The sequence below is a fragment of the Kalmanozyma brasiliensis genome (assembly GCF_000497045.1).
Source record: "Kalmanozyma brasiliensis GHG001 unplaced genomic scaffold PSEUBRA_SCAF4, whole genome shotgun sequence".
Taxonomy (NCBI): Eukaryota; Fungi; Basidiomycota; class Ustilaginomycetes; order Ustilaginales; genus Kalmanozyma; species Kalmanozyma brasiliensis.
This window is the reverse complement of record NW_015961981.1, coordinates 2,401-17,671: the sequence shown is the minus strand read 5'-3', so window position 1 is coordinate 17,671 and position 15,271 is coordinate 2,401. Positions and strand designations below refer to the sequence as shown.

Genomic DNA, 15,271 nt, shown 5'->3' with positions numbered 1-15,271 from the left:
TTCCTAGAGTTACGCTTTGCCTTTCGAGCACGGAGACGATGCTTCCGCGCGGGCTGCACAAGACCTGCACAGCGCTGGAACGTGACCCTAGCTGTCGTAATGTAGGAAAACAAGGTTCTGCAGCGAGATGAAGGTCCAAAAGTGGGCCGAGGGCGTGAGGGACGGCAGTCCGCAGGTCAACGTGTGCAAGCATTCTTTGCTGTAACAGGCTTTGCATAGCGAACGGCGGCACGGGTACCAGTGGCAGCGGCGGAAAAGGCGGACCCTCGGATCGCGAGAACAGAGACCGCCGGTAGGAGAGACGGAGATGTGTATAGCCGCACAGAAGGCCAAAGCTTGTTGCTGAGCTTGAGTAGAAGGGAGGTGCATATGTGCGCACTGCAGCGGAGCAGGAAGTCTTCAAGGGGCAAGGGAACGTGCCAAGCAGGTACCGAACATCGTTGCCGAGTGGCGAGTCGTCAACGGCCGCTTCGTAACCGAAGTGGCAATTCGCAGAGTCAGACGTCTTCGAGGGCCCTTCTTGCATTCTCAGTGGGCCGCTACGCGACCAAAAGCTTAAATCAGACTTGACCGGTGCATTGAAACAAGAACGTATGGTACGGCTCTGACTTGGCAGAGCTCAAGAAATACTCGGCATTATGTTCCCTCGCCGACTCCTCTCTCAGACCTGACGGTGCTTGCGGTGATCCATCTCGTGTCGCTACCACTCGCTGCATTCGCTGTGAGCCAGTACTGCTGCTGCAAGACGCTGTTGGGGGATGAATTTGCAATTGAGTTTCCATGCGGATGGCGAGCACGTTCTCGTGAGGTGCAGCGATCCTGCATCTCGCTTAGCGCGCTCTGTTTGAAAGGTCGAATCTCGGCTGTCCAAATTCGCGCTTCTCGAACCAGCCGCCGGGAACAAGGCGGCGGCGGCAGCACTTTTTTGTCCCGCCACCCGCTCAGGGTCTCCGCGAAGATTTGCTCGGCAAGCCCCGGCGGGAACGTGCTCAATCGTGACCCCTTTTGTGCGCCGTTTGGTCGGCTCGACCACAGCCGAATTCCGTGGCACCGCGGAACCAAGAGTGACTACTTCAGACAGAATGGACCAAGTATTCGGCAGCAGCTTCAAACATTTGCTACCGAAAGAGGTTGCAGCAGCGACTTACCTTCAACGCAGTGGCTGCCGCTTGCACCCTCATCAGATCACAAAGCCTGATTCCGCCCGTGCGAATCTCAGTGAAGAAGGTGGCGCGAATCTCTTTCCTCCTCTTCACATCATCGCCAACACGTACCACCGCCATACGGAGCAATTATCAGACATGGCTGAGCATATGGAGCCGTACACTCCGATGGAGAAGGATGCGAGTCAATCAAGCAGCAACTCGCTCTCGACTGCAGAGTATGGCTCGCAAGGCTTGCAATCCAGGCCAGTCAGGGGCCAGCAGCCTAGACGACGCTTGATCGCGCTGATTACCGCGGTCATCGCGATTGTCCTCGTCGTAGCGCTCGCTCTGGGACTTGGCCTTGGGCTCGGGCTCAAGCACAAACACAACTCGTCATCAGATCCATCGTCCTCTAGCATCAAGAACGTGCCAGGTGCAACCGCATCAGACCTCACCTTCATCCCTAGAGAGCAGCTTGCCGATCCGTCTCAGCTCACACTCGACCCAACATGGGATCGATTCGCGCCACCGCAAGATCGAGTCTTCAATTGGACGCTCACCCAAGTCCTATCGAACCCAGCAGGCACCACCAAGCAGATGCGTCTCGTCAACGGACGCTTCCCCGGCCCACTGATCGAGGGCAACATCGGTGATCGCATCATTGTTCACATTCAGAACGAGATGCCAGTGCCCACAACGATTCACTGGCACGGGCAGTACCAGCGTGGGTCAAACGAGATGGACGGCTCCGCTGGCATCACAGAGTGCGGCATCGCTCCAGGCACCAGCTTCACCTACAACTGGACCGTCCAGCAGTCTGGCTCGTACTGGTGGCACTCGCACTACGGTCCGACTTATGCCGACGGTCTCTTTGGCCCACTCATCCTTCATGGTGATGACGAAAAGTTCAGAATGACCAACCCGAACAACGCGACCGCCACTACGACCAACAACACCGTCACAAGCAATGGCACTGCAATCAGGACCGACTACGACCGAGACATGATCTTTGTCGTCAACGACGCATATCAGGCCGACTCATTCAGCGTTGCTGCTATTGCCAAGTCCAAGTCGGGACCGCCAGGCGGCGATCAGGGCAGCGAGCCCGTCCCAGACTACGGCATGATCAACGGCCTTGGTTTCTCCAACTGCGCACTCGCTCCTAATGGCACGACTTGCATCTCGGACGAGCCAGCTGGCAAGGCAGCATACAATTTCACAGTGCCTGCCAACAAGCGCATCCGGATGCGAGTCATCAATGGCGGCTCTCTGGCGTCCTTCCGCTTCTCTGTCGATGGTCACAATATGACTGTCATCGAGGCGGATGGTACTGAAGTTGAGCCGATCGTGGTGCAGAGCCTCAATGTCATGGTCGCTCAGCGATACTCGGTCATCATCGAGACGGATCGTCCCGTCGGAGCTTATGCCGTTCGCGCAGAGGTGCTGGACGATATGTTCCCCTATGACAACCCTTTCCTCGTGATGGACCAATATGCCATCATGCGCTACGAGGGGGTCTCCAGCTCGACTCAGCCCATCGCCAACCCGTCCAACACGACGCTCATCAACGTCACCGAGTCGCTGAGCACCTCATCCCTGGTTCCTCTCACCCCCATCGACGCTCCCGCTGCCAACATGACCACTAAGCTCGTGGTCAACTTTGGTCTCGACGCATACAGCAACTGGCACGCCTTTTTCAACCAGACCACCTTTACTTCTGAAATGGCACCGCAAGCTTCGCTTATGAAAGCTTTCACCTACGAGACCACCCAACGTGCCTCATCCAACACGAGCTTGGATGCATATTACAACGACCCGGACGAGATGATGGTTACCAACACCGAGGCGGTGGTGATGGACGTGATCATCAACAACCTGGACGAGGGCGAGCATCCGTTCCACCTGCACGGGTATACGCCTTTCCTAGTCGGTTCGGGCGCCGGCAACTTCCAAGAAGGCGCCAATTTCTCCGACACCAGAGTCAATCCGATGCGCAGAGATGTCTTCTCCGTCCCACCGTTCAGCTGGATGGCCTTCCGATTTGTAGCCGACAATGCTGGCGTCTGGCCTTTCCATTGTCACCTCATGCCCCATATGGCCGTGGGACTGCTGATGCAGTTCCAGGTGCTGCCGGATCAGATTGCGAAGCTGGGCGTCACGGACCAGTTCTACCAACAGTGCTCGGCTGTGTCAAATTGGGTCTCGCAAAATCAGCAGCTGCTCATGTCGACGGGTGATCCTGATAACATGTGATCATAGAGGTCGAGCGCATTTGTCTCGTTGTAATAACATCATTCGCATTGGTAGTGAATCGAATGACTGTGTGAGATATGTACCGCATTCCGAAGCGTCCTTTACGCGGATCCCGATGCTGAGCGCGTCTCTGAATCGCCCTCTGGCTCGGAGCGGATCGAGTAGCTCGCCTTGGTCAGGCGCTCCGACGGGTCACCCACCACAGCCACCACCACCGAGATATCGTCGTGCTTTCCACCAACGTAGTGCAGACCTTCCTCCATGGCGCGCTGCTGAAAGGGCGAGCTTACCGCTCGCGAGTCTTCTGACACCGCCTTGGCACGGGAGCAGAGCGCTTCTGACACTAGCTGCGGGCAAAAGTCGTCGGGCAGACGATACTCGTCCTGACCCTCGATGGGTCGGTCGCCGCTGTCGAGCGACGCGTCATCGTCGTCCGGGATCGATTGATGTGAGCTGCGTGGAGGGGCAAACCTGAGCACCTCCTCGACGATATCTTCGTCGAACAGGTTGTCGACCAGCCCGTCGCTGCCAACGATGATAATGTCGCCCTTCTGCACCTTGACCGCCCACCGACCTGCATCGCGCCGTGGCTCATCCCATTCTGCTTCTTCCACGTCGCCGTCGTCGGATGCTGAAGACGCCCCTGGGATGCCTTTGCGAGCTTCGTCTAAGGATGCGGGGGTAGTCGAGCCGAGCGGATTCGGCGCATTGTCATCCAAATCGTCGGATGCGCCCGACTGCAAGAACCCATCGCGATGCAGAGTGCGGTTGGCGGCGATGGTGACACTCTCTGCCGTGTGTCCCATCATGCCAAGCTGGACGGGGAAGTTGAACGAATGCTGTTGCTCAGTGGATCGGAAGAGCAGCTCACCGGCACGAATGATGAGCAGGACACAGTCGCCCAAGTTGGCGATGCGCAGCTCGTCCCCTCGAAGCACCGCAAGCAGCGCCGTGGACGACCCGAGGATGCCTTCTCGTCGTGAGGCGCGAACGCACCGCTCCCAAGCAATGTGCATCACTTCGACCGGATCGAGCTGCTCCCACTCCTGCAGCTTCTTGCCTCCCTGTGCTGCCAGCTCGTCGGCGCTGAGGCCGTCAAACTTGCTGAGCTCGGCGGCACAGAAGTGCATGAGCAGGCGGGAGAACAGCGCTGGATCCGCACCGGCGCGGGAGGCCCAGCCTCCAACGCCATCAGCTACACCGATCGAATCGGGTCGCAAGAAGTAGGCATCCTCGCCGACTTGGACGGACTGCAGGCGGTCCTGTACGATGCGACCGTGTTCTCGGATCGGTGAGTTGAGTCCAAGGCGACGGCCGTCCTCGGCAAGCACTGCGTCGCCTCCCAGCTTCTCCTTTGCCGCTGCGGGACCGGACGGCGCTGCCGAGCCAGTCAGGAAGTCGGCAGCGGCGGCAAGCATGCCCACAGCGCCAGAGCGTGCGGCGGGTTTGGGTGGTGCTGGCTGGACACGCTTTCCATTGCCACGCACTGCAGCCCAAGGGTGACGCTTGGGGATGCCATAGGCGCCATGCTCAAAGCAGTACTGCAGCCTGCGGTGCTTGGGCGAGGCAAATGAGCTCGTCCACAGCGGCGAGGCGTCGGAGGCGTCGGCTGAGTCAGTAGCAGCGGCTGCGGAGGCGCTTCGGCGCTGGTCGTAGTTGCCACGTGCTGCGGTCGTGAGGATTGAGGTCGGGCCGAGAAGTGCGCTCTCGATCTGATATGGCGAGAGGCTGTTGTTCTGTGTGGGTGTGCTGGAGCCGCTACCGTGACTGCCGGACGAGTCCTGCTGCGCTGTGGATGTTGCCAGGCTTGGCCGCGCTGAGACGGTTGGAGTTGGAGGGCGGGACGACGAAGACGAAGAAGAACTGTGCGACGACTCGGACGGTTTTGACGATGATGGTGACGATGGTGATTGCCACGCAGACGCAGAGCTGCTTGCATCGGGCGATGTCCAGCCGAGTGTGCCCATCGCCAACTGATCTGGTGAGGCAGAAGGAGCCGAGTTAGGGTTGTCCAGCAGGTTGACAGGAATGTGCAGAGACGCAGAGCTTGATAAGCTAGGAAAAGAGGTCTGGGGCGAAAGGAAGGATAGGCTCTCCATTCGGTGTGCGAGAGTGTCGGAACTGAGCGGCTCCAATGTTGACGGGCAAGACTCAATCTTTGAAGTTGATGTGACATTCCAGAGCGGCACATAGTCTGAAGAAGACGCTGCTTGGTCGGCGTTGAACTTGGCCAAGCGCCTGTTCGCCGAGAGAGTGCTGACTTCGAGAGCGGAGACATCATTCGAGGCGTCGAGGGATGGGGTGCTCCAGGTGCTGAGAGCATGAGAAGCTGCTGCGTTGGGGTAGAAGATGTGTACGCCTCGGGTGTGGGGTATCGAGTAAAGGGGCTGAGTGCGATGCGCGGGTATACGGTCGAAAGACGAGATGGTGAAAGGTGATGTTGAAGGTCTGGCCAGATGGCGGGCCGCAGCTGAGATGGAAGCAGAGGAAGGCAGGTGTGCGGAGGCATCTACCTGGAGCGACGAAGATGTGGATGCGGAATCATTGTCGTAGGGTGGCAGCAGAGCGCGAGGCAGGTTCTCTGAGGCGCGCACAAGGCTCAGAACCTGGTCGGTGTACGGATCGCGTGTCCAGCGTGCCTCACTCGTCGATGGGATCGGCGTCGTTGCCGTTTCTGGACGAGGGTGGTTGCCGGTCTGTGAGGATGTGCTCTGCGTCGCTGCCAGAGTGAGAGGACCGATGAAGGGCTCCGACGGCTGGCTAGTGGGAAGGGTGGCACCGCTAAGGACCGCACTGTTGCTGGTAGGGAGTGCTATCGAGCTGCTGGGCGTGACGGCTGCGGATCGTCGACGAGGTGCACCTCTGCGCGCATGTGCGATGAGTGAGGTGGACCGCGAAGAAGCCGATGCGGTCCTGGTGAAGAGTCCGTGGTTGGGAAACTTGGACATGGTGGCTGAGCGGAGGCCGCGCTATATTGCGGGCTCTTCACAAGCTGAAAGGCGATAGATCACTCTGCCGACAGGAAGGGGGAAAGATATGACAGCGGAGCGTGAGAGTATAGCTACGACGACGTCGAGGAGGCATGTGTCGGATCGAGCTTGGATCGCGATTGAGCACGGCGCTGAGCCCTGAAGGCAGCTAGCTGGGCAGCGACGTTGTACAAGCGTATCCGCGCCAGATGGTCGATGCAGCTGAGGTCAGCGGTGTTGAAACCACGTCGGTCTGGCCGATCTGCGATGTTGTAATGAAAGTCTGGTGATGTCGGAGAGTCCGGCCGGCTCGAAGGGGAGCAACGACGATGGTGACCGAGGAGAAGAGAGTTTGGCAGAGCGGTATCGAGATTGAGCCAGAAAATCGTAAATTTAGTGGGTTGCTATCGATACCGACCATCCGAAGCGAGGATGACTGAGTTGCTGCTTCCGCTGCTCTGACTATGCAGCCGCTGCCTTGCCTCGGATGAATTTCCGTGTTCGGATCGAGTCCAAAACTGATTTCGAGCTGCAAGCTTGTGCCTCGAGCGTCCGTGCAGAGGCAGCGCAAGAACACGAGGCTGTGGAGAAGAGGCCAGAAATCCAGGGTCCCTTGGCAACCTGGTGAGCCCAGTGAACCGCCCGTCCTGGCTCGCTCTTCGTCTGCTCCCTTCTCCCAACCGGGTGGACTCTTTGTCGATCGAGAGAAGCTCTGCTATAAGTGAGAGATGGAAGCTGTCGCAGCGAGCTGCCGGGCAGCTGACCCAAGCCAAGTGCGGACCGTCTCTTTCGGGCGGCGGGCGCTCCGAGCGTCGTGGGCTCAGCCCTGTCAGTCCCGATTTGGCGGAATCTTGACAGGCACTTCTTCGCGGATGGACCCTTGTTCTCTGGTTCGGCTGCGCCTATTTCACCCGATCGCAGCCAGCTGGAGCAAGTCGCGCCCCACTTCGATTCGTGTCGGCCCAAATTCGAGTCAAGGTGGGCAGCCTACAGCCAGGCGCCAGACGAATAGAGCTCAGCCCACGTCTGGTTGCTTTTCCACCAAGAAAAAGACAGGCCAGCAGGCAGCGTTCCTAGCCTCCGACTCCACAAACATACGGTCGGCAACAGCGGTTCAAGGCTGACCTGGCTTCTTCGTCTTCTTGCCCCAGTCCCACTTCATTTGGCCTCGTCTCGTTGCTTCATCAGGGCATTGACCTGGCTGGGTCAACGTCAGCACCTTCGTCACATCACAGCCGTCGGTCGCATCCGAAAGACACCCACGCTCATATAAATCACGCTCGAGCGGTCCCAGCTACGCCCGCTCGCCAAGCACGCCAACGGCGGAAGGTCCGTTGAGCGATTGCAGAACAGTGACAGCATTCACAGACCACGCCTGCGCATCTGCGCTCGTCTGCCACAAGCTCGGAACGAACAGCGAGCAAAGGCTTTCACGATCGAGGTACCGAGTCTAACCTTGGTCACGTCGCTCGCACCTGACCCTGGCCCAACCTTATCGAGCTTCGCAATTTGGGCGACTGCGAGCTGCTTCACGCTGCTTCCGACACAAGCTTTGGCGCCACTCATCAGCACTTCGAGCTCGGCTGCCTCACTCAGCCGCTTTACCCATCCAACCCGAACCCGCGGCCAATCGATCTCGCCTGCCACACGATCGCCTGGCACGATAACCGCCGGTCACCAGCTCGCCAATTCCCCTCGTACCCTCAGCTCATCCAGCATCAGGCTTCCAAAAGTGTTCACAACCGTTTTATCAATCGGTCCTTCGTTCAGCTCTACCATCATCTTGCTCAGTCCATCCTGTGCACACCTCGGCTCGTCATGGTCCGCAAAGATTCGTCTTCCTCCGAGATGAGGTACACCTGCGATCAACCCGGCTGCACAAAGAGCTACTCTCGCCCTGATCATCTCCTTCGACACAAGCTCAACCACGACCAAGCTCGTGTACTTTGCTGCAATCAGTGCGACCGAACCTTTGTTCGTCAGGACTTGCTCGTTCGGCATCTCGAGAGACACGCAGCACGCGGCAAGACCCTCGGCAGATGGTCCAACCGCGGCAAGGACGACAATGAAGACGATGTTGTTGAAGCTTCCGGCTCATCTGTCTCGCACAACAAGTCCGGTGCTGCTCCCAACAAGAGACGCAAGTCTGCCGCAGCTTCCCAGACCGGTCGTCCGTCCATCAGCAATGTCAATGCCAACTCGGACAGCGCTTCGGAAGATGAAGACGACAACGACGACCAAGCCGAATTCGGCGGTACAGACCACGCAAAGAGCGCGGCACCTCGCCAATCTGAGCATGGCTCATCCTTACCGTGGTCAAGTGTCAACTCCATTGGCGCGCCAGCCCCACGTGCCTCGACCTATCAAACGGCCTCACATCCCCAAGGCTCTCCTTGGACGACGCATTCCTCCATGCCGTCCTCGTCTTCGCGTCCAGCTCATGACTTTCCTGCCCCGACCATCGACTCCAGCAATGAAGTCGGTTCTTTCGGACCTGGCTTCGATGCTCAGCATCTTGCCCCCTCGAACGCAGCGTCGTACCGCAATGCGAGCATATGGGACGGATCTCCTGCACAGCCCCACCTCCGCTCGGACACTGTAGTCAGCAGCAACGCAGGAGTCTCTTCGCAGCCGAGTGAACCCTTTCGTTGGATGGCAAGCGATCCTGCCTCAGGCAGCTATGCACCCCCTCCTTCGTCTTCCTACATGACCGCATGGAACAACGGCACACAGAGCGCTGCGCCGGGCCTGGCTGCATCTTTGACCGACATTGACACCGGTCCGTCTGCTCGCCAGCCGTCCACGCTGCCTCCACCTAATCAAGATATTTTCCCATTTGCGCCGCCAGTGGTCGACCACACAGCCGACTTTGGCTGGCTCTTTGATGGCGTTGATCCATTTGGTGGCACAAGTCATGCCGGCAACGTAAGCCGAGCGCCCTACGCGAATGTGCGAGGTCCCCAGTCTCAGACCTCGGCTTTCTCTCCGAGCAGCTCGGACGGTCTTGGTGGATTCCTAGGCAACGTGCATCCTTCGTCCAACGGCATCACAGCAGGCAGCGGTGCTGGCGATGCGTCCAGCTTCGGTCGCGGCATGAGCTCAGACGGCATCCTTCTATCTGGAAGCGAAGTCGAGACGCCAAATGCGCTGGAGGACCTCGCCTACTTTGCCACGCTTCAAGCTGACATCCCGAGTCGCGTCACCTACCATCTCGATCCAGTCGCTCATCACAGGCTTCTCATCTTCCTCCAGTCGGTCAGCGAGCTCCCCAACTCGCCTCTCTTTACGCCTGCCGCTTTGAGGTGCTATATCTATCTCTTTTTTGTCAAGTTCAATCGGCTCTACCCTCTCATTCACGAGCCAACATTCGCAGCCAGCACCACTGATCCCATGCTGCTCAGCGCCATCGTGGTCATCGGCGCTCACTTTGCTGGTCTTCCTGCGCACGAGCTCGCTGTGCGCATTGCTCAAAAGATCTGGGGCGCCGTCGTTAGTCTCGAGGACTTTCGTCCAGCGCGCGCTACGCTGCCTATGCTGCAAGCGCTGGTACTCACCGAAAGCTTTGGCAAAATGATGAGCACTCGACCTCAACACGAGATGGCGCATCTCTTCCACAACTTTATCGTCACCCTTGCCCGCAGGAACGCCGTCTTCAATGCCAGTGCGCCGAGTCCAAGCCATTTCGACGAATCCGAGGAATCTTGGAGGAGTTGGGCCAGAGAAGAGGAGAAAAAGCGGATCGCCCTCTTCGAGTTCATGCTTGATGCCCAGCATGCCACCATCTTTCGACACATTCCTTCGCTCTCGGCTTTCCAAATCCAGCTCAACCTTCCATGCAGCGACGACGAGTGGAACAAGGCCACACCCGAAGCCTGGTACCGACATCGCAAGCGTACAGGCTACAAGCCTCCTGGTCCGTTCATTCCGGCGCTCAAAGCCTGCCTCAGCCCCGCCAAGACGCCGCAAGAGTTGGATGCCTTTCCGCGCTTTGTGCTTTTGCACGGTCTGATGAGCATCGCCTACGACCTGCAATGGAAGCAGAATGTCTTGCTGGGCGCAGAGACCTCACCAGGAGGCAGCAAGGGGGGCGACAACAGCATCAGCAACTGGAAGGATCGGCTCTCGGCCGCTTACTCTTCTCTGCAGGCTCGCATGGATATCGCCTACATCAAAGCGGACGAAGAGTCCAGCACCCGCCTCATCCATCGTGCTACGCCGAGTCTTGTCACTGCAGCGCAGATCGCGCTTTTTGCCGACATCGTCGACATTCAGATTTATGCCGGTCTCCCGTCGGTGCTCGGGCGCTTCATCGATCGTGCCACCTTCAATACCTCGCGACGGTCTGTCAAGGAATGGGCACGCACATCTGATGGGCGCACGGCGGTATGGTACGCCGTCAACTTCTTGCGCACCTCATTGCTTGGAACTGGCACCGAATCTTACGGCACCATCTCAACCTTCAGGAACAGTCCTGCCGTCTCTGCCGATGAGCCTCACAATACTGCGTCCTCTTACCCTGGGCTGCGCGATCAAGACTCACGTTCCGCACACATGGGCGGATCTCCTGCGCGAAAGGACACCGACAAGGTCACCGGTCTCGACGAGGTTTTACATCATCGTTGGGCGCAATATACTTGTGCACTCGTTATTTGGGCATACGGACACGCGCATTCCAACCCACGCGCTGGCGAGACCGGTCCATCCGGTCACGCCGGCAGCGTCACCGACTCGACGCCCAACACTCGGCCCGGATCAGCGCACCGTAACGGAGCCACCACTCTCAGCGCTTTGGCCGCCAGCTCGCCTGGCGCACTTCAACGCCACGTCTCGGCCGAACGCACGCAGATCGGCACCGACATCACCGACGCCTTTGCTCATCGGCCGTCTCCTGCAACATCACTCAAGCCGGAAGGCATCGACTTCCTCGAGCGAATGTCGACCAAGACTGCGGACGACATCGCCCACGTCGAGTGCAAGTGCTACACCCGCGCGGTGCTCGAGATGGTCGAGCGAGAGGTGAGGGCATCGCGATGGGAGCTCGGTCGTGAGGCGTCGGGGGTGCTGCGCAAGCTCATTGCGAATCACGCGCTTCCTGTCTGGGATCGCGGGCCGGCTGCCGATCATGGAGAAGCAGCGTCGCGCAGGAACGACACGGCGCAACAGCAGATCAGACCGGGCGCGCTCAAAAGGGAGGCAGACGAGGCTACGTCACCTGCACAACGGCATGTCATCTACTAATGCGAACGGGGTTGGACACTCACAGCGGGCCAAGAGACGAGCGTGAGGCACAAAGCGAGACCAAGCCGCGAGCACCTGAGCGAAGCCATTTGGCCTTTCATTGAGGAGTGGTCGAGTTGCTACAATGCTTGCTTCGTCTAGACTACTTTTGCTTCTTGAGCTGGGGACGAAGCGCCTGCAAAGCATTGAGACGCTCGGCCAGCGTTGGATGCGAATAGTGGTATGCCGAGAAGAGCGGATCATGGTGCATCGTCGACAAGTTCTGGACATGCAGCTTGATGAGCGCTTTGCCAAGAAGATCGACGTACTCCTCCTTCTGCTTGGGATCGACCTTGGCTGCCGCATTCTCCTTCTCTGCGTTGTACTCAGCCGCTGCGGCGAGCTCAGAAGATGTCGGACCGGGCCGCTCGAGAGTTGCAGCGAAGCGGTCAGCGGCATACTCCATTCTGCGCACCGCCGAGTTGAGTAGGAACTTGACCAGTGCGTCCGTCGGGTTGAGTACGAGCTGGAACAGCTCCAGCCCGATAATGATTGGCAGATAATTGAGCAGCTGCGACGAGGGCGTGCCTGCCACCTTTTCGAGCAGCGACGGTCCCACCTGGAATCCAAAGGACCGGTACAACGAGACGTTATTGATGAACAGCGTGAACAGGCTCATCGTGAACCAAATCTGCACCTGCGACAGCACGAGCAGCTTGGTCGGATCGTTGTTGGCATAGTGGCCAAGCTCGTGCGCCAGCACCGCCTCGATCTCGTCCGACGTCGATTTCTCGATGAGCGTGTCAAAGATGACAATGTGCTTGTTGCCGCCGGGGATGACGCCGAAAAAGTAGGCGTTCGAGTGCGAGGAGCGCTTGCTGCCGTCGATGACGTAGATGTGTTTGAGCGGGAACTTGAGCGACGAGGCGAGCGCAACGACACGGTCGCGCAGAGCACCTTGAGGAAGCGGTGTGAGCTTGTTGAAGAGCGGCTGAATGACCGTCGGGTAGAGTACCATGGCGATGATCTGGAAGCTGAATAGGAAAACGACTACGTACGCTACGAAAGTGGAACCAGCCCAACGAATGATGAACAGCAAAGCCGAGATGAGGGGTACGCCGATGACGAAACCGAGCATCCATTCCTTGAGCGTGTCGGTGAGAAATGTCCGCGCGGTCATCTTGTTGAAGCCGTGTCGCTCTTCGATGACGAAGTTGCGATACAGCGTGAGCGGCATGCTTGGGACCTCGCGCAAGACGAACATGATCATCATCCAGACAATCGAGCGCGGAATCTCGCTGTCGTCTTGTCCGAGTCGAGTAAGGATGATGCCGGCATATGTCCAGCTCCAGGCGTACACATCGTAGTAGACGAGGGCAACGCTGAGGAGCTGGCTGATAGCAGACGAGAAGAAACCGAAGCGCGCTTTGTCCCTCCCGTACACCTGTGACTTCTTGAAGGTTTCGAGGTCGACGTGGCTGGCTAACGTGGCAGGCGGCGTGTCGAGGCTGTAGAGTCGGTATTGCCGAAGCGAGAGAAGCGTCTCAAAGCCGTAGACGACCCAGAGAAGCGCGAGCACAAGCTGCTTCCATTGAATCGCTGGGTCGTCGAGTGCCGACTGCAAGAGTGCGATCTTGTCCTGAACGAGAGACAGCATGTCGCAGTGGCGGTCTTCGTTCGTGTGCAAAGACGCTGGGGAGGCGCGATGTCGGGACTGTCGATCGTACGCCTTCTCGGTTGCAAACAAAATGAGCGACAACAAGCAGATGTGATGAGCGAGAAAGAAGATGCACCGCAAGTGTTGGTTTCGGAAAAGCTTCGCGAACAAAGGGTCTCACCGTCAAACGCGAGAACAGCAAGTCCGCCAAGTCGGAACGTCAGGAAGAAGAAAGGGGTCTTGCTAAGACTTCTTCAAGCTGCCCTTTGAGTTTTGAGTTTTGAGTTTTGAGTTTTGAGTCTTGAGTTTTGAGTCTTGAGCCTTGAGTTTTGCAATTCAATGATCAACCCATCTCATTGGCAGCTGCATCCAATGAGTCTTTTTTGTATAACATCCTATCCCTATGCCATGTTGTTTGCTTGGAGCAGATTGTCTTGGCTGAAAAGTCCCTTGCCTGGACAAAGACAATGTACAACCAACTCAACAAGATACACAACTTTGGCATGCCTGCCTTTCCCAAACTGTTGAAGCATCCTCCGCCCAAATACCCACTGATTTGGGGCGTGACTGTCAATATTCAGCAAGCAGACAAAGAGGACTTGGCAGAAGATGCTGTCAGGGTGCACAAGGTGGAGGACGAGGAGGACACTCTTGAGATTACCGGCTTCAAGTCCTCTCCAAGCAAGCCCTGTGGCGCTTTTACCGTCCAGGAAGAACTCAAGTTGCCCCAAGGTGCTTGCATCAACCTGGAGACCATCAATCCTTTTGCCAAGCACCGTTCAAGTGCGCGTCTCACGCAGCAAAAGACCACCTTGGCTACAACTTCCCATGCCAAACTGCGTGTCGCTCAAGCTGTTGCGTCCAAGTTGCCTTCCCAGCCTGCTCAACTTGCGCCTCAGGTTGCCAAGCCTGTTGTCACACAGGCTCTTTGCTCAAGTCTGTCAACACATCCAAGCAGTCTTCAACAATTGCCGCCAAAGCATGCAAGTCTGTTGCAGATGTGCCCAAGTTGTTCAACAAGCCCGCCTCAACTTTGACTGCGGCCGCCCAATCCATCATCTTGGCTCCAGTTGCCCCTGAGCTGCTTGCCAAGTCTTGTGCCAAGTCCAACAAGCCTGCTGCTTCAGTGCCCAAGCCGTTGGAGCTGGTGGATGCCAAAGATGTGCTCAACAAAGACGACAACAGCCTGCACTACTTTGACCTCAAGAAAGCCTCCAACCTGGATGAGGCTGATGCTGACAAGGTTGCCGCACCTCTGCACAACTCCAAAAAGGTTCCCAAGCAGAACACGTTCGTGCCTGCCCTGGCTGTCACCAACACCAGTGTTGCGTCTGCCCAGGCGCCCAAACCAGTGGACAACCCCAAGCCCCCAAGTCCTTCCAAGGTCCTTGGGTCTCATGTCCTTGATAGAACGGTGTTGGTGCATTTGAAGCCTAGCCCTAGGCCGTGGCACGTTGGCGGCCTGCAACGGGCATTGACGTTGCCAATTTCCCTGCCAAAGGGCGGACCCCTAGCCCTAGGCCGTGGCGCGGCGCTGGCGCACGATGGGCGTTGCCGTCGCTTTTTTCCCTGCCAAAGGGCGGACCCCTCCGTTTGCACGTTGGTCCAATGGGCACGCCATTTTACACTGCTCCAGTGCAGCAACGTCAAACGCCAGATTTTGGCAGGAGCAACGGGCAATGGGCAACGGACGCGTCAAAATTGCCCGGAAATTGGCTGGGCGACGGTCAAATGTGGAGGACTGGTCCAGTGCCCAATGTACAAATCCAGCTTGCACACTGGCGCCGTGCCCAACGTGCAGACTTGGTGGAAGTGTCCGTTGGTCCATTGCCTGTCTGTCTGACCGCCATTTTCTCAGTCTGTCAGACCGTCAGTTAGGCGGCCATTTTTCACAGTCTGTCAGACCGTCAACGCATCAATTTTCAGTCGGTCAGACCGCAAGCATGTCAGTTGGTCAGCACGTCCATTCTCAGCGCGTAAAGTTACCGCCAGGCGCACGTGAGTGGATCCCTCTGTGAGGCGCCGCTGCA

At 57.9% G+C, this 15,271-nt stretch overlaps 5 protein-coding genes across 5 annotated transcripts in view; 3 read left to right on the top strand and 2 right to left on the bottom strand.

Moving 5' to 3' along the window:
* Nucleotides 1-1,301: 1,301 nt before the first annotated feature.
* On the top strand, nucleotides 1,302-3,398 carry PSEUBRA_004678 (Multicopper oxidase, type 3; the record flags this gene model as incomplete). Its single annotated transcript, XM_016438202.1, has 1 exon — nucleotides 1,302-3,398. The coding sequence occupies one exon, from the start codon at nucleotides 1,302-1,304 to the stop codon at nucleotides 3,396-3,398; it is 2,097 nt and encodes a 698-aa protein (XP_016290662.1).
* Nucleotides 3,399-3,499: 101 nt separating this feature from the next.
* Nucleotides 3,500-6,346, bottom strand: PSEUBRA_004677 (Protein phosphatase 2C (PP2C)-like domain protein; the record flags this gene model as incomplete). Its single annotated transcript, XM_059465449.1, has 1 exon — nucleotides 3,500-6,346. One exon carries the CDS (start codon nucleotides 6,344-6,346, stop codon nucleotides 3,500-3,502), a length of 2,847 nt encoding a protein of 948 aa, XP_059320444.1.
* A 1,839-nt stretch (nucleotides 6,347-8,185) lies between these two features.
* PSEUBRA_004676 (uncharacterized protein) lies at nucleotides 8,186-11,605 on the top strand (the record flags this gene model as incomplete). The annotated part of the gene is made up of 1 exon (XM_059465428.1): nucleotides 8,186-11,605. One exon carries the CDS (start codon nucleotides 8,186-8,188, stop codon nucleotides 11,603-11,605), a length of 3,420 nt encoding a protein of 1,139 aa, XP_059320443.1.
* Nucleotides 11,606-11,747: 142 nt separating this feature from the next.
* On the bottom strand, nucleotides 11,748-13,241 carry PSEUBRA_004675 (Peptidase M48; the record flags this gene model as incomplete). The annotated part of the gene is made up of 1 exon (XM_016438197.1): nucleotides 11,748-13,241. One exon carries the CDS (start codon nucleotides 13,239-13,241, stop codon nucleotides 11,748-11,750), a length of 1,494 nt encoding a protein of 497 aa, XP_016290659.1.
* Nucleotides 13,242-13,708: 467 nt separating this feature from the next.
* Nucleotides 13,709-15,271, top strand: part of PSEUBRA_004674 (Protein of unknown function DUF3505) — a gene marked incomplete at both ends in the record, with an annotated part of 3,881 nt that continues 2,318 nt past the window's right edge. The window contains 2 exons of the mRNA XM_059465364.1: nucleotides 13,709-14,024; nucleotides 14,165-14,633. Of these exons, the coding sequence (XP_059321546.1) occupies nucleotides 13,709-14,024; nucleotides 14,165-14,633 (785 nt within the window). The remainder of the gene's footprint in view (nucleotides 14,025-14,164; nucleotides 14,634-15,271) is intronic.